Here is an 18548-nt window from a genome sequence, read left to right on the forward strand (position 1 = left end):
CTCGTACGACCATACGATTTTTTTTTTCTTTTTTTCTTTTTTTTCTTCTAGAGAGTCTTCTGCTGGGGTCCCCTATCTCTGAGATCGCCCTTCTTCCTTCTCAGTTTTCCTTGCCCAAGGGTCTCCTGTTGTGGTCCTGTGCCTCTTGAGTCGCCTGCCTCGCCTCTCAGGTCCCCTTCCATCCGCTCAGGTCCCCCTTTGGGCTCTCGGGTGTCCGTCCGGCCTCTTGGGCTCCCTGCGCACTTCGCGTGGTAGGGTTTCAATTTGGGCCCGTTGGTGGCAAGTCTATTTTCAATGGCCATCGGAAGACCTAGAACCACAAATTCTATAGGGACCACGATCTCCTTCCCATACATAAGAAGAAGAAGAATAATAAATATTTTGAAAGCTGCGGTCTTCCATACAGGGTTCCAATCGTTGCCAACACTCTTCGGATTATTTACGTCGCCAGGGTTTGGGGCATCTCCCTTCCAATATTCTCTGTATTCCGGTAGGTACACCTCTGTTGGTTGCTCTGGTTCCTCTACTTCGAGCCTATAGCTTTGGAACATTTTGTAATCCTCCATTTGCCAGTGGAAGAGCCCGTTAAGTGAGCCTACCTCATCTTCAGAACATCCCTCCAATTCGAGCACCCCTTCACTGTTCGGCTCCATCGCGTTCTTGCCCTTGCTTTCATCGGGACCCCCTTCCCCTTTATTAGAGTCCTCTGAGTCCGAGTCTGAAGAGGCGAGCTCTTCGTCGACATCTTGGGTGTGTAGGTCAATGGTATATTTCCGCCCTCCCTTCTCCATGGAGAGTGTATTTTTCTTCCAGTTGTGGTTTACCCTCGCGTTGATCAACCACGCTCTCCCCAGGATGGCGTCATAGCCTTTCTTCTTCGAGGGAATAACCACTAAATCTAACAAGAATGGTTGCGTACCAATCGTCACTTGTTGGGCCATCAATAGGCCGAGTGGCTTAATGCCGTGTTGGTCCGCTCCCACCAGGTTGAATGTGGGTGGCCACAGGGTGGGCTTCCCCAGCCGCTTCCATGTTTCTTCTGGTAGTACATTCACTCCAGATCCCCCGTCCACAATGGTGTCCTTCAGAATGGTCCCACGGATACCCATTTCTACCACAGCTGGGTGTCTACCACTGCTCAAGGCTAGTAACATCAGGTCAGTCGAAGGGTTGACGGAAACCTCCACCTGTGGTGTACTCTTCGTAGTGGTGGCGGGAACCCCTACCTGTGGTGCACTTGACGATGCGATGGCGGGAACCCCTACCTGTGGTGTACTCGATAATGCGGTGCTTTGCACATTGGTGAGGATGGCAGTTCTCAATTGTGGCATAGAGTCTAGAAGGTCTTTTACCTTTATCGGCACCTCCATCTGCAATATTTGCCCAATGATGTTATTTTCCGCTTCCGTACGAGATGATGTACTCGCCAAATTGTTGTCCTGTCGTTCGGTCGTCATCTCACGTTCAATATTGGCCTTTGCCTCTCGTAATCTCTCCTTCTCCGCACGGGGGTCAGGATAAGTGGCTTTTTTCGTCTGGGCGCAGGTGATCGCCAGTACTTCTTTCTCACGAGTCTTCTCAGCCTTCTCAATGTTGAGGAGATTAACCCCTGCCTGCGGGCAATTTGCGTCCTCATGGTCGCCTGGCCCACACCAACGACAGAGGTGCTGAGGGGTGGCTTCCTTCTTGCAATCACGAGCGAAGTGCCTCCACTGATTACAGGCCCTACATTGGATAATTGGCCGGCCCTTGGCGTCATATTGGATACGGCTTCCGTTATTGTTATTGTTGCTATTCCTTCCGCCGCTGTGTCTGTTGTCCCGGTATCCTCCAGATGATGCTGTTGTGTTAGTATGTTGGCCGGTACCCGCTGGTGCGGATGTTGTGGCCTGCTCCGTGAACAACACCTGGTTCATTTGCGTATTTCGGGTTTTCATGTTGTATGGGCACTCCTTGGTGGAGTGTCCCATCACTTGGCAAATCTCGCAGAATGCCTTCTTTTGGCAAGTACCCTTTGTGTGCCCTTCCTCTTTGCACTCAGTGCACCATATGTCCCCTTCGTTCTGACTCGTGCTTCTCATTATTTTGAATTCTTTTCTCATTCGCTCCATGTCTTTCTGGAGTGCTTGCACCCGTTTGCTAGCCTCGTCGTCGCTGCTGCTTTCCTGTGAAGAGTCATCATCCTCGGATGAGGATTTATTACTTTTCTTCTTTGATGTTTTGTGTTCGCTCTCCAGTTCCATCGCCCTATTATAAGCGTCGTCATATGATGTCGGGGGTACAATTTTCATCTTCCTCTGTAGGGAGGATTTCAACCCTTCAACGAACCATCGTTTCTTCAATCCATCTGCAGGTTGGCTTTCCATTTTACCCAAGAGTTCTTTCAGCCTCCGACTGTATGCCCGTACTGTCTCCTTGGTACCTTGTTTGGTACTGTATATCTCCGTTACAATTTCATTGTCATCACGGAGCAACCGAAACTCCCCCGTGAATTCCTTTTGTAGATTGGCCCACGTGGCCACTTTTTGCTTGTCCACATTGGAGTACCAATCTATGGCAACTCCTCGTAACGTGGCTGGGAACTGCTGTACCCAGTCATCCTGGTCTGTTACTCCGTTGGTGGAGCAAATGGTTTCACATGTACGACAGTGCCGTAAGGGGTCTTCCTTGCCCTCCCCTGTGAACTTTGGCAATTTTTGTTTACTCGCCATCCCACCGTTGGGTCTCGCTCCTCTAATTCCTTGTGTTCTTGTACCTGGTGATCCTCCGCCTCCTGCAACTGAACCTCCACTCGTGGGTCCTCCGGAAAAAGTTGCTGACACCGAACCAAACAAATTGCCTCCCGTACGATACCCTTGTGCTCCCTTGGCACCTTCGGTCGTACCGTCACCTTCCGTTGTCTCTCTCCGGTTGGTTGTCTCCCTCCGATTGTCCTCTAAAATGGACAAATTCTTTAGCAAGTCTCTGGTAGCGTCGATCAGGTTTAGACTTCGCCTTGTTTGTTCCACCAACTCTTCGCGGCTTCTTACCCTACGGTGGTATTCTGGCGAACTATAGAGTTCTCCTTCGACACCCTCCGTGACTCCTTTTGGCAGCCCTACAACAGTGTAGACAGTGTAGTTCTCTCCGTCTATCTCTGCCTTCGCAACCTCCGTGACACCTCCTGGGTTCCCTTCGGGCAACCCCTCGGCCGGTCGTCCCTCGCCAAGCTGCCTTAGCCTACGCCTTCGTTCTATCTGCTGTCTGAGATTCAACGTGGTTTGTGCCACTTCCCATTTGTCACTCTGTATCTTTTTATTTTTGTCCTTATTTAGTCTATTGGGCATAAGTCACTTCCATACACAGCAAACACACGCCATGCACACAAAAAAACTTTTATTATTTTTATTTTTATTTTGCCTTTCGGCCACAATTTATATCAGTAGTGTGTCGGGATTATTACAAGGTTCAATTTCCTCTTGGCCTGGCGCCATCTCGTTCCGTTTCCCATCGGCTGTTCTCTTCGTAGCGTTGCAGGATTTGTTGTCGTCGCTCTTCCTGGGCAATCTCCTCCAGGCGGGCCTGTTGTGCCAGCGATGCCTGTGCAAGCAACCGGGGGAGGTGGTTCATCAACCGGTTTACTGCCGGGCTTACCTCCAGCGCTGTCCACACGGCACTAGGTGGGATTTCTGCCTCTGCCGCTTCTCGTCGAACGTATGTCTGAATGGCTACCTGGAGCAAAATTGAAAATTCTCGCGTTGCCGTGTCTTCTCCTGTGTAAAGTTCTGTCCGCGCGTCGTCGGCCTCCGGGTTTACTTCACCAACGGTAGGCCCATTGTGTCTGTGCGCCATCCGTGTCTTCCGTTCCCGAGTACGTCTAGGCAACGACGCCAAATGTTTGCCCTCTCGGGTAAACGGTTAAATCCAGAAAGTAAATGCACAGAACATAATGGAAATACATTAAATAACCAGTCTCTATATTAATTCAACAGTCCATGTACATCAAGTGCTTATAACATTACATTTGACACGACTAACATCATGTTGATACTTCGAAGAAAAGGTACACAATATATAATACCCGGAGGGGTACGACACAACCGTTGCGACTCCAACTACCTACCCGTCGGCTAACTAACTGACTGCCGTAACTCATTATTACCGACGACAACATAAACATAATATAACAACATAACATAATGATTATTCCCGTCAACAGTATACAATATTACAAAACTCATGGAATAAAAATTCCATGTCATCATATGATCATCATCAAATGTTCCATACAAATACCAAAGGTAAATACAACTACAAGCCTATGGCTCAGAGGAGCCTGCACCCTCCAGCCCCGACCCCCTGCGAAGGCGTCTAAGGTAGGTCGTAGATGATTCGACAGCCATAGGCGCTCCCCGTGACACCATGCCATGCTCACCAACATCAGGAACATCTGTGTCAGTATTTGCCTCTGAATCTCCTGTCTCTGCTCGTGCTTTCCGCTCCTCCTTTGCCATGGCTACAGTCTTAGCCTCTATATCTACCTGGTTGATCCAATCAGTGTCAGATTTAGAGGTTAAATTTTCCCTACTTCTATCGACGCAGTTTCCCCACATTTTTCAACGAGGGTTTGGGGGCAGCGCCCCCAAGGTGGGGTCAAGGTGGGGACTTATATTTAAATAAAGGCGTCGGGTGTTATTTTTCTATTGGCTGACATGTTGTAACCCTGTTTTTTTATGTCATTTAATTTAACCCAGCTGGCGGTCGAGTTTCAGGCACTGGACTCGCCGAGTTTGGCGATTTTGCCTCCTGTACTCGGCCGAGTCCGAGTCTGAGTCCGAGCTCTGCAGACTCGGGAGGCATGACTCTGACCCGGACTCGCCGAGTTTGGGCGATTCTTGTTTCTCTGGTTTGGCCTCTCTTCGATTTCCTGACAAAAAAGGAAACCCCCAATACTTTATAATTTATAAATGATAGGTATGGGGTATGGGCTAACACTTGAATGTAGGAGTGAGTAATGAATTTCGTTGTCTAATAATAGAGGAAATTTAAGAGTTAATAGGGAGATGAGAGAAGTGTAGTACTTGTAGTAAAGTCCTAGTGGTAAACTCCATTATGGCTTTTTGTAATTTGCTCAATCACAATTATCTAAGAAAAAGAGGTCGCGATTAGTTGACATTACCGAACTAGTTCTCTCATGTTGGGTTTTCTAGGGTAAAATTCTAGTGTTCTGATGTGGATTACTTATTTTCCTTTCAATCTGCACATTTTACATTCAAATTTACAGCCTTTTGAAGCACAATTTAAGTAGCATAAGTTTTATTTTCATCTTGCATTAAATTTCCAGCAAGAAATTTAGGAAATTGCAGATTTGTAGTTGTTGATGGTGTTTTTACGTACTATTCAACACATAATAAAATACTAAGTATTCTATCCTCCCTTGAACAAAATCTCCCAAATGCTAAGCTGTGTGATCAAATGGGATGACTCCAAGGTTCCGAAATGTTGTAGTACTTTTATTTTTTTGGTTGAGGTAGTTAGATGGCCGTTGCTCATACATAATCACACCTCTGTTATATATTTGAGGTGTTTGTACATTTTTTATCATCTAATTTCATTTCTCTGTTGGTGAAATAGGTTCTTTTAGGTTGCTTCTCTCTTCTTGTTGTGAAGGTTTTTGGTTTGCAGGTTTTTTCTCCTGGGTGCTCCAACATATCCCTCTCTCCAGTGATGCTCTCCCTCTCTATCCTGGAGGGTGGTGTGGATTGTCCTGCATCGAACTTAGCAACCGCAACAGTCATTACATACAATCATCATCATATACATTGAAACAAAAACAATAATCATATATCATTAAGCATTAATGATAAGCATTAGATGCACGTATGCTCAATTCAAAATATCCTTCTGATGTAATTTAATTCTCACGTGCATATTTACCACACCATAACATGAAAGTCAAAAATATTGTGAATGTCGTAAAACAGGGTGTAACAAATCTTGAATAAAAATGAAAAAAGTCTTCTAGAATACAACCCAGGATCAAAGGGAAAAGAGTGATGCTATCTTATGACTGAATGAAGTGCACTGTTATGCATTTATTTTAAACATATAATTTTCTATCAACATTCTATTTCAATTGAGAGTTCATATGCGTTATTTTTGAAAGCAGATTTCAGATGGATTAATTCTAGAGAAGACAACATGTCCCTTGGGTGTGCTACTTATAATTTTTGAATCTCGACCAGATGCCCTGGTACAGGTATCAAGTTTATAAGCAAATTTTGTTGATCAAATATTTAGAACTATTGTAGATCATGCAGAGGATACACCAAGGCTTCATTTTTCAAGTTAGATATTCATTAGTCCTAATCTTATCTTTTTGTTTTCATATCCACAATTTTCAATTTGAACAAAAAGATAGCCTCTTTAGCAATCCGGAGTGGGAATGGCCTCCTCCTGAAAGGTGGTAAAGAAGCAGCACGATCAAATGCAATTTTGCATAAGGTATTTCTGATTTATATATATATATATTACTTTTGTCTCCCTCATCAATGATGAATTTACTGGAAAAGAAACCAATGGTTTGGATATTTCCCTTTGCAGGTTATTTCTGAAGCACTCCCTAAATCTGTTGGACCAGAGCTAATTGGTCTCGTTACTTCTAGAGATGAAATTCCAGATTTGCTCAAGGTAGTTCCTTGTATCTGATTGAAGAAGCTTGTGTAGTTACAGCATTCCATTTGTAATGAACCTCTAAGATATTTTACTTTCAGCTGGATGATGTCATAGATCTTGTGATTCCAAGAGGAAGTAATAAGCTGGTTTCTGAAATAAAGGAGTCAACAAAAATTCCAGTACTTGGTCATGCTGGTAAGTTCTAAAATGTTTCACTTGATGATGTAATTGTTAAACCTTGGTCAATAAGTTCAATGTTTTTCATCTTGCTTTAATTCATGGAGGATTTACATTTTCTTGTCAGATGGTGTTTGCCATGTTTACGTGGACAAAGCTGCTGATTTGGATATGGCCAAGCGAATTGTTTTGGATGCAAAAACTGACTATCCTGCTGTTTGCAATGCAATGGTGAGGATAATATTATTATTTTCTAATAACATTAATCTTATGTTTACATTGAAGAGTGCAAAAGAATTACAAATGGAATCACGTGGTTAATGTTTTTCAGTTAAAATTGCAGTTAAGTAAAGCTTAAGCTATCTGTTCTGGGATAAATTGTATGGAAGGTGTTTTCAAATATTCTACTTTATTAACATTGGCCTAAAATGTGATGTGATGACAATTGCCAGGAAACACTACTTGTACATGAGGCCCTAATGAAGACTGGTGGACTTAACGAACTTATTCTGGCACTAGAAACAGCAGGTACACTGTGGTTCCTTAGCATGTAAGTTTGTTAATATCTTAACTGCTAGCTCGTGGTACAATTTATTCAGTGAGGAGTACATCAAGAAGTTTGGGGCACTCATCATCAATTTGCATAGGAAAAGAATTGATTTGCAGAAGTTGGTTTGGTTGGGCAGGCTTTCCCATAGGCTACGTTTAGCTTCGTGGATGTTAAAATTGTCTTCTTTTTCTTCCATATACTTATCATCACAAATAATTGCATCATTTGAACTTCAAATCATTGTTTGGTGTGGGATTTGAAAGTTCATGCAAATTGGAAGTCTGCATCAACTAAAGCGGTAAATCCCATTTTGAAACATTTGAGTGATTTGGAGAGAGCTCACAGATATTGAGATGTTATATCTACTTGCAGGGGCAGACTTGAAAGAAAGAAACAAAACATATTAACATGGCTGGAATGCTTGACAAATTAGAAATAAAGCAGTGCATCAAGCCAATTGAAAATTCTTAAGTTTAAATGAATGTTCTAGCAAAAGTACAGTTAAAAAATGTGGTTGGGTGGGTAAATAAACAATCTTATCTCCATTGTCTGCAGTAAATTGATTAACAATGTTTGGATATGTCATCTGAAATCACGGGGCCCTTTTCTCACTTATGCCAGTTATTGCTAGCAAGGTGTCTTGTGAAGGTATTGATTCTCATTCGATTTCATATTGCTCTTTGGTCTCTTATCATTTAGGATCAACTTGCATGTTATTATATTGAAGTGAATGGAGACGAGACTTCTATTTGAAGGTTTGAGACTCCAGTTTGATAGCCTTAGTTGTTGAAAGAAGGCAGCAATTAGGGAAATGGGTGTTAGAATTTTAATTGTCATTTTTAGGACAACTTAAACCAGAACAATGTTCAAGGAAGTCCTCTCAGGAATTTGTAGGGGAAGCTGCCTGATTTAATCTACTCCTAAAATCTAAACAATAAACAAGCTTGCTACTTATGCATACCGTACACATCATCCCTTGAGTTTCTGAAGGAAAGTAAAATAACTTGAAAGCAAACTTGTCCTATTTTCTTTGGTCTAGGAGGTTGGGATACAAAACTGAAAGAACTATATCTCACCATAAGTATTTCTGTTTAAACGGTTCAACTATAACTTGAATTAAACATGAATGCTATCTGCCAGTTAAAATAGAGATCAATGGATTCACACCAACAATAGGATCTATTGAACAGAAAAAAACGAACAATGGCAGGGACAAAGCATGAGATGAAAAGGAATAATAACCGTGAAGCATACAAAGCTACTCCAAAGGATAATGAAACATGAATTCTCTTTATTGCTAAGTTGTCAAACTCTCACAACAACAAAACAATGGTCTATATTCTTGGCTTGAACGAAAACTTTTGTAGCATAAGTCTACATAATCTCTTCTCACAATCTATGTGTTCAAGGCACTTATTTGTAAGTTCATAGTGATAGCTTTAGGGATCAAATAATCATAAAGTAATGTGTTTAAAGCTTCTTTAAACCAAGTCTACTCTATTTATCATACAGAGGAAACAAAACACTAAAATCACCTAAAATAGGCTCCTTTCAGCTTTAACTCTGCTTTCTCTTTGACACATGCGCCGATTGGGGGTGAATGGTACCTTCTTTTGAATGATTTTTTCTTTAATATATTGAACTTGGCATTTGGATTTTGAAGTGACTGATTTTGGCATGAAAACATCGACTTGGAAGCAATTTTGAGGTGGCAATGCCACTCAGAAAGTATGTCATAACTAAGATATGTTCTGTTTTTAGTTATGCATTTTTTCCTTAAGTACTACTACTTGTCAGAACTTTTGCATGGCATTGCCCTTTGCAAAGCATGCCAGCATATGTTTTTTCCTTGTCTTTACCGAAGAGCACGGTTTCCTTGTCCCATTGCTACCCTTCGTCACACCTTTTAGATGGTAATGCCACTAAATGTTTTTTCAGTTGTCTTGCTGGTTGTGGTTTTAGATGAATTTTTCCAATTGGTTTGCAATTTTGAGATGACATTTGTTTGCCCTCTCGGGTGAATACTTAAAGCATGAAGTACGTAATGCAGAACAATGCCATAGATATCAGACAAGTATCAGATATGTTATTCCATTCATAATTCGTGTCCTTTACAAGTTACAATGAGGAGTATATAAAGATAACGAGGGGGTGCGAGCGCCAACCGTCGCATCGCAATTGCCACCCCTCGGGTACCAACTAACAAACCCAATTACGACTTAATTAACTATTCGTATTCCCATATACAATAATGCGGCTAACATCATCCCCCCCAAAAAAGAAAAGTCGTCTCCAGGTGACTTACAACAAAATGGAGAATAAATGGAGCTCGCAAAATCCAGAAGAAGAAAAAAAACTAAGTGCAGAAGGCGTCCCTAATGAAGAAGGCGCCGGTGGTGGTGTAGCAATGGATGCCAAGCGCCCACGGAGCTCATACACCTGCTCCGTCCTTCTCTTGAGATCCCGTTCCGCGACCATCTGCCGCTCCATAGCAGTCTTTACCATGTAGGTTGCCTCGAGCACCTCCTTATCCTTCTTGTCCACATTTTCTAGGGCACTGACCAACTGAGTCTCCAACAGCTCCCTCGAGGCCCTCTCCTCTTCCAACTGTATCAGCAAGGCAGACTTCTCTGCTACTAAAATGTCCACCGCTGCCTGGTTCTGTGCCATGGTAGCCTCTAGCTCGCGAAACTTGGTAGCCAGCTCCTCCCGAGCTGTTACTACTGCCACCCTCAAAGCCTCAACTGTAGTTGCCGTTTGTTGTGACCTCTGAAGCTCCAGATAACCTTCACGGAAGGCCTGCTCTACCTCTCTCACCAACGACTGCATCTGGGTCTCGCCAACCCCCTCAGTGAGGCGCCAAGCCTCCAACATCGCTAGGCTCTCCGTGTCCGGCCACCTGGCACACTCAAAACACCTCTCAAACTCAGCTCGACATCCTGTGCAGGCAAAGGTCAACCCTTCCATTCGCTCAACCATGGTCGCATCGGCCTGGAGCGTGGAAGACAACACAAGCCGCTGTGCTCCCAGAGTCATCTCAGTAATAAACTGCTCCAACTCTCCACCCTGCTGACTTCCCACTAGCACCTCCTCTGCTCTGTACGGACTGGTTACTACCACCGCAGGGGGTGAAGCAACCCTCTGAACTACCCTGCTGCTCGGGGAACTCCCTTCCTCGAGGTCAATGACATCCAAGGAATACATGGTCCGCCCTGGGGATAGGGTGGCCTCTCCCGGTGCCATGGGTGCCATCTGGTAACGGCTCAACCAGCTAGTGAGGTCATCATGAAGAGTGCCTGCTGCCGTCATTGCCTCCTGCATATATCCGGGTAACCCTTGCACATTCTATCCTGTCACATCCGGCACCTCGTGCACCATGGAAGCCTCTGCACTCGCCAAGGTCTCCACTCGTGGTGGTGTCATGGCTATCGTCGCCCGAGGCTGCCCAAAACTAGGAATTGGTACCGTGGTAACTACACTCATTGTCCTGAAAGATCGCGGCACCGCCAACTGACAAGTCTCTGGTAAGCGGGCTGGTGTAAAGTGGACCTGCACCTGTGATGCTACATTAGACCCTACTGTACCTGCAGACTCCACTACCCCTTCTTCAGGCAACTGGTCGCCCCTTCTCCCTGTCAGTCGGAAACTCCCTCCGCTTACCTGGGAGGTGTCTGCGGATTCCTCCCTGCCACTTTCTGCATCCTCAGCCTCAGACTCTTCCGTGTCTGACTCCGTATCGGACATGGCGGCCTTCTTTCGTTTTGTGCCCAAACGTGCCTCTGTGCCATGTGCCAAGACATCTAAGTGTGACCAATAGAATATGGGCGGCTGGTCTGGTGCAACACGACCCTGTGGCTCTAATGGCTGTGAGCCCGGGGTGATCTGCGTGCGGACTGCGTCCAGGAATAATCCAATGGCGTGATGCGGCATGTAGAACTTCTTGTATTGCAGCGTCATGAACTCGTCCATCCTATCCGCCAATAGTGACGCCCAATCGTATACCACTCCATTGTGTAGCCCGTTCATCAGCACTATCTGTGCAATGGCTATGTCTGACGCACGGGTGGCCCCTGTGAGGCGACTCTTCACCACCGACAACAGGCATCGCCATACTCCGTTAGCAAAAAATTGTTTCTTCACTCCCCGACTCTTGCCTGCACTCTTGAGGCTATCTTTCTTGCCTTGGGTAAGGTTATCGCGCAACATCAATTGGAGCAGTGTGGCATGATTCTCTGGGGATATTTTCTGTGAAGTGTCTATTTTCTTTCCTTTTATCCCCAGTATGCCAAATACCCTAGTGAACTCGCCTGCCGTGAATGACATTGTTATCCTCTGGTGTTAATAATCAAATACCGATTGGTGGCGATGTCTGTCATAGTTGCCAATCATGGCACGCAAAACCACCTCAAAGTCCTTTATTGAAAAAACTGGCATCTGGACGGCCCAGTGTACCTGTGCCTGGCGAAGGCTTTTCTTTATTAAATCATCTTGAGGTGTCTTTGCCCACTAGTTCTGACAGTCGATTCCATTCAAACCCTCAAACATAATATTATCTGCCGTTATTTCATCTTTGTCCTTTGTCGCCAAGGGTTTGGGACGATTTTTGACTAGTGCTCATGCCGAGACTACCTGCAATGCGCACCCCAGATGGTAAAATCCGTTTGCCTGTGTCTGCACTAGTTCCTTTTTGCCCTCCTTGCAACTTGTCTTCTAACGGCTGCAACCACTTTCGCCAATCTGCCTTGTTCCTGTTTGTGTCCATTAGTACAAATTACTTCTTCAATTCTGCTTTTATACCCCTTTTTCAAAATGAAAGCCGTCTGCCGTAACGACACAGACTTGTGCAACTTGGTGCGTGTGGGCTTGTGTTGGTTGCGCGTGTGGGGGCTATGCGGCTGCGGTTGCACGACTGCGAGCTGCGCGTTGTGCGGTTGCGCGGCTGTGTAGCGGTGCGGCTGTGCAGCGGTGCGGCTGTGGCTGCGGGAGTGTTGGGGCGGGTGAGTTGTGCGGGTGGGAGTTTTTGTTTGCTTGCCGCGGGGTTTTATTGTGGTTGGCGGTGACCACCGCACGGTGGCATCCACCGCCGGTGGCCCCACCGCACGGTGGTTCTAGCGTCGGTGGTTCCACCGTACGGTGGGCCCACTTTTCTTTTCTTTTTTTTTTTTTTTTTTTCAGTCTTTTAAGCTTTCGTCATGGTTTGGGCTCCTTCCGTTCGTGGTAAATTTTTAATTTCGACCCGTTGACGGCATCTGGTATCTCTTCCCCGTCTAGCGTCCACAACTTAATTGCCCCGTTGGTATTGACCTCGCGTACCTTGAATGGTCCTAGCCAACGCACTTTGAATTTCCCAGGTTTGATTTCGTTCCTTCCGTTGAATTTCAATACCAACTGCCCAGGAGTAAACTTCATTCGTCAGAGATGCTTGTCGTGCCACACCTTCCGTCTTTGCTGGGCTGTCTCTGTCGCCCATTGAGCCATCATCCTTCGTTCGTCCAATTTGTTCAAAGCGTACAGTCTCTTCCTTAGGCTTTCCAAGTCGCCAAGTCGATTATCAATGGCGATCTGGAGACTCGGCACCATGAATTCAACTGGTACCACGACTTCTTGTCCATACATTAGTTGGAAGGGAGTCTGTCCAGTAGTTACCTTGTAAGTTGTTCAGTATGCCCAAAGTATTGACGGTAGGCGCTCCTCCCAGTCATCCTTCTCCACTCCACAAGACTTATATATCATCGACATTATTATTTTATTGGTCGCCTCGGCCTGCCCGTTCGCCCGTGGATAGTAGGGGCTTGATAAGGAGTGGAAGATTTTAAACTCCGTTGTTAACAGTCGGATTATGTGATTTACAAAATGGCCTCCTCTGTCACTTGTCAGTTGGATTGGAATCCCATACCGTGTAATGATGTGTTCATAGATGAATTTTGCTGTATTGACCGCCGAATTGTCGGGTAAGGCCCGTGCCTCCACCCACTTGGTCAAGTATTCTGTTGCCACTACAATGTATCGGCATCATTGAGCTCTACTTGGTTTTAATGGTCCGGTGAAATCCAATCCCCATCTCTCAAACAGTTCCTGGGTGTTCGATGGGTTGAGGGGCATAAAATCCCTTTTTAATGGCCGTCCGGCCCGTTGGCATGTATCACAGCTTGTTACCCACTCCCTGGCGTCATTATGTAGTGTTGGCCACCATAGTCCTGCCAACAGAACTTTCCTCGCCGTGGTGTCGGGCCCCATGTGTCCACCTGCGGGCCCTTCATGTGCTTCCTTTAAGACGCCCAGAATTTCCTCTTCTAGGACGCATTGTCGTAGGATTTGATCGGGCCCCATTTTATACAATAGGCCATTAATGAGTTGGAATGTCCTACTCCTCAGCACGAGTTTCCTTCTTTCTCCTGGTGGCATCTCCGTTAGGAACCGTGATGTCGACAAATATTCCCCCATGCTTGCATACCAGGTGGGGAGAACCGCGATGCGAAATAAGTGAGCGTTTGGAAAATCTTCGTTCACTCCTTCGGCTGGTTCTCCTGACTGGATTCTCGACAGCTGGTCAGCTATCACATGGCTCTTCCCAGGTCTTACTATAATGTTGAATGTAAATTCCTGCAGCAATAGCAGCCATCGGCTGATTCGTCCTTGGATAATTGGCTTGTTTACCAGATACATTAAAGCCTGGTGGTCCACATAAAATGTGAACGGGGTGGCGAGCAAGTAATGTCGAAATTTCTGGACGGAGTACACCATCCCGAGGGCTTCCCTTTCTGTGGTGCTATAATTTTTCTCTGCCTTCGACAGGAGTCTGCTTGCAAAGTAGACCGGGTGATCTAGCCCGTGGTCGCCAACCTGCGCCAGTGTGGCCCCTATGGCAAAGTTGGATGCGTCAACGTGTACGTGGAACTCTTTGTCCCAATCAGGATATGTTAGGATTGGCGCACCCACCAACCGTGACTTCAATTCTTGGAAGGCCTCCTCCTGAGCCGTCCCCCATATATACCGTTCACCTTTCCTTGTCAGCTTGTCCAAAGGGCAGGATACTCGAGCAAAATTTTTCATAAATCGCCTATAATACCCTATGCGTCCTAGGAAGGATTTCCACTATCACCCGAATCTTGTTTGGGTCAGTCTTGAGTCTAGCCTTACACACTATGTGTCCTAACAGCTTCCCTTGAGGCACCATGAATCTGCATTTTTTGGGGTTGAGTGCTAGGCGAGCTCGCTTGCATCTCTCCATGCATTCGCCAAGTGCGGCCAAATGTGTATCTTGGTTACTGTAGATGGACCAGTCGTCTAGGAACGCCCTGAAGTTCCCTACTGACATCTTTTCAAATATGTGAAGGATTATCTGTTGAAAGGTCGCTGGTGTGTTGCATAATCCGAACGGCATTCGATTATACGCGTACACGCCATCCTCCACTATGAAGGTGGTTTTTAATTTGTCTTCTTCAGTGATGGATATCTGGTTATACCCAAAAAATCCATCCATGAATGAATAAATTTCATGACCGGCCACTTCTTCCAAGATGCTATCCGTAAATGTTATTGGAAACGGGTCTTTTATGGTGACCGCATTAAGGCATCTGAAATCCATGCAGATTCGTATCTGGTTTGCCTCCTTTTTAAGGGATATCACAATGGGCGATACCCACTCGCTGGTCTGCACTTTAAAAATAATCCCGGCTTCGAGCATACGTTCAATTTTATCATTCACTCTTGCTGCATAGTTTTTATTCATTCTGTATGGCCTCTTTCGTACAGGTACGGCCCTAGGTACGAGTGAAATTTGGTGTATGCACAGTTCTGACGACACCCCTTTGAGGTCCTTATATGTCCAAGCGAATACATCCTTGTATTCCATGAATATTTTAAACGCGGCGGCTTTCAGGACTGGGTTCCAGTCGTCGCCAACTAGGATGTTTCTTGGCTCTGCTTCCGTGCCGAGGTTTGTAGGTTTTACGGATTCTTCGTACCGGATTGGTTTTGTCATGTCAAACCTGTGTGCTGGTACTTCGTTGACCGGGGCATCCCCTTTGGTGTATTCCCCGTATGCTGGTGGAAATTCGTTCTCGTCCCGATCCTGGTTTACCTGCAACATGTTACACCCATACAGCAACTCGTAGTCCTCCATTTGCCAGTGGAAAAGCCCATTAAGGGAATCGGTCTCGTGCTCAGAACATCCTTGGATTCTGAGAACGCCTTCCTCATTCGGTTCCCTTCCGTACTTTCCTCCGTCCACTTCGCCTTCGCCGTCTGATTCCGACTCTGACGCGAGTTCTTCACTCACAAGTTGCGTTTTCAGGTCGATAATAAATTTTCTCCCGGCTTTTTCCATTGACAACGTGTTACGCTTCCAGTTGTGATTCACTTTGGTTGCCACCAACCACCCTTTGCCCAGAATGGCGTCGTATCCTTTCTTGGCTAGCGGAATCACCACGAAGTCGAGGACAAATGGTTGTGTCCCGATGGTCACTTCCCGATGGTCACTTGTTGCGCCATGAGCGTTCCAAGGGGTTTGATACCATGTTGATCCGCTCGCTGTAAGTTAAAGGTTGACGGCCATAGTGTTGGTTTGCCAAGCTATTTCCAAGTTTCTTTCGGAAGCACATTCACTCCGGACCCGCCGTCGATGATAGTGTCAGTCAGAATGGTTCCCAATATTCTCGTTTTTACCACCGCCGGGTGCCTGCCACTGTATAGTGTCAGGACCAATGGGTCTGTAGGTGTTCTGCCAGAACCATCCGTATTCCGGGTTGCCTGACTGGGCGGGGTTACTTGGACCGTACGTAGGAGTGCCGTACGTAATTGCGGCATCATTTCTAGGAGTTCCTTCATTTTCACCAACACTTCAATCTGCAGCATTTGCTTCAGGATATTTTCGTCCGCCTCAGATCGGGAAGTACTTACCGCTTCCTGGGTGCGCCTTTGTGCCAACATTTCCTTCGCCACTTCCGCGTTGGCCTCCAGTGCCCGCTGCTTCTTCGTGCGAGGGTCCGGGTATGTGGCCTTCTTTGCCTGTGACCGTGTGATTGCCAATACCCGTTCCTCCGTCCTGTCGATGTTGAGCAGGTTCACTCTAGACTTTGGGCAAGTTCCATCATCGTGGTCTCCAGGCCCACACCATTTGCATAATTTTTGTGGAGTTTCTTCTGAGGTGCATTCTCTATCAAAGTGGCCCCATTGATTGCAGGCTCGGCACTAGATCATTGGCCGTCCCTTTGCATCATATTGGATTCGGCTCCTATTATTATTATTGGTCCTCCCCCCTCGCCGGTTGTTCCGGTATTCGCCAGGTGATGCATTATTGTTGGCGGTTTGCGAAGTTCCGACGGCTGGCTGCTCTTTCGTGAAGAGAACTTGTTGGTTCCTGGTTTTCATATTGTAGGGACATTCCTTTGTCAAATGTGCCGCAATCTGACAAATGTTGCAGAAAGCCTTCTTGGGATAGGACCCCTTGGTGTGTCCGTCACTCCTACAGTCGGTACACCACACGTCATTTTCTTCCGTCTTACTTGTACTCCCTTTCATGGCTTTGAATTCTTTTAGCATTCTTTCCATGTCCTTTTGGAGAGCGTGCACCTTTTTACTCGATTCGCCACCGCTACTGCTTTCCCCGTCAGAATCTTCATCATCGTCAGATGAATATTTATTACTTTTCTTCTTCCTTGATGCTTTGTATTTGCTCTCTAGGTCCATCGCCCTATTATAGGCGTCGTCATATGACGTCGGGGGTACAATTTTCATTTTTTTCCGGAGGGAGGATTTCAATCCTTCGACGAACCATCGTTTTTTTCAAGCCCTCAGCTGGTTGGCTTTCTATTTTACCCAACCAAAACTCCTCCGTGAATTCCTTTTGTAGGTTGGCCCACGTGGCTACTTTTTGCTTATCTACATCGGAGTACCAATCTATGGCAACTCCACGTAACGTGGTTGGGAACTGCTGTACCCAGTCATTCTGGTTTGTCACTCCGTTGGCAGACCAAATGGTTTCACATGTACGACAGTGCCGTAAGGGGTCTTCCTTGCCGTCCCCTGTGAACTTTGGTAATTTTTGTTTACTCGCCATCCCTGGTCGTCTTCCTGGGGGCGGTTTTGTATGTGTCTGTGGCCCTGTGCTGTTTCCTCCGATGGCGTTGGTGGTGTGTCCTGCGTGGGCGATTGGAGGTACGATGTTTTGCCTATCGTGTGTGGCACCTACACCCGTACGGTTACCCTGCCCTTTGCTCTCACACACGCCCACTCCTGGTTCCCGTTGGTGATCTTCACTCCGTGGCGTAAGGGATAAGTTTCTGAACTGATCCCGAGTCTCCTCGACTAGATTTCGTCGTAACCTTGTTTCTTCCAGAAACTCTTCGTGGCTCTGCGTCCTACGATGATCTGGCGACGCGTAGAAATTTCCGTTGGCCTCTACACCCTCCGTGACACCTCCTTGGTTCCCCTCAGGCCCCCCTTGGGCAGGTCGTCCTTCGGCAGGTTGCCTCAGCCTCCGTCTACGTTCTACTTGCTGCTCCAGAATCAAGGCCCCCTGCGCGGCCTCCCACTCGTCCGTTTCTGCTTTTTTATTTCTATCTTTATTCAATAGGTTTGGCATTAATTGTCGCACATTTCCATAACTCGCAATTCATAAATCAAAACATGTCTTTATTAATTCATCTCTCAAATACAACTCGTGTCAATGACACTTTTATTTGAAAAATAAAAAGTTCAACGTTCAATTCCCTCCTGGCCTGGCGCCATCCCGTTCCGTTTCCCATTGGCTGTTTTCTTCGTAGTTGCGAAGGATCTGTTGGCATCACTCTTCCTGGGCAATCTCCTCCAGGTGAGCCTGTTGTGCTAGCGATGCTTGTGCAAGCAACCGGGGGAGGTGGTTCGTCAACCGGTTTACTGCCGGGCTAACCTCTAGAGCTGTCCACACGGCACTTGGTGGGATTTCCGCCTCTGCTGCCTCTCATCGGACGTAGGTTCGGATGGCTACCTGGAGTAGAATTTAAAATTCTCTCGTTGCCGTGTCTTCTCCTGTGTGAAGTTCCGTTTGCGCGTCGTCCGCCTCTGGCTTTATTTCACCGACTGGTAGGCCCATTGTGTCTGTGCGCCATCCGTGTCTTCCGTTCCCGAGTACGTCTAGGCAACGGCGCCAAATGTTTGCCCTCTCGGGTGAATACTTAAAGCATGA

The 18548-nt window shown here is 46.2% G+C and overlaps 1 protein-coding gene across 3 annotated transcripts in view; it reads left to right on the top strand.

Annotated features, from left to right (window-relative positions):
- LOC131046348 (delta-1-pyrroline-5-carboxylate synthase) overlaps positions 1–18548 on the top strand; it is a 163788-nt gene that overhangs the window by 77394 nt on the left and 67846 nt on the right. For all 3 annotated transcript variants that reach the window (XM_059209594.1, XM_057980073.2, XM_057980074.1), the window contains 6 exons: positions 6149–6238; positions 6397–6483; positions 6583–6669; positions 6753–6849; positions 6959–7062; positions 7284–7359. In XM_059209594.1, the coding sequence (XP_059065577.1) occupies positions 6149–6238; positions 6397–6483; positions 6583–6669; positions 6753–6849; positions 6959–7062; positions 7284–7359 (541 nt within the window). The remainder of the gene's footprint in view (positions 1–6148; positions 6239–6396; positions 6484–6582; positions 6670–6752; positions 6850–6958; positions 7063–7283; positions 7360–18548) is intronic.

Source organism: Cryptomeria japonica, chromosome 8, assembly GCF_030272615.1.
Source record: "Cryptomeria japonica chromosome 8, Sugi_1.0, whole genome shotgun sequence".
NCBI lineage: Eukaryota > Viridiplantae > Streptophyta > Pinopsida > Cupressales > Cupressaceae > Cryptomeria > Cryptomeria japonica.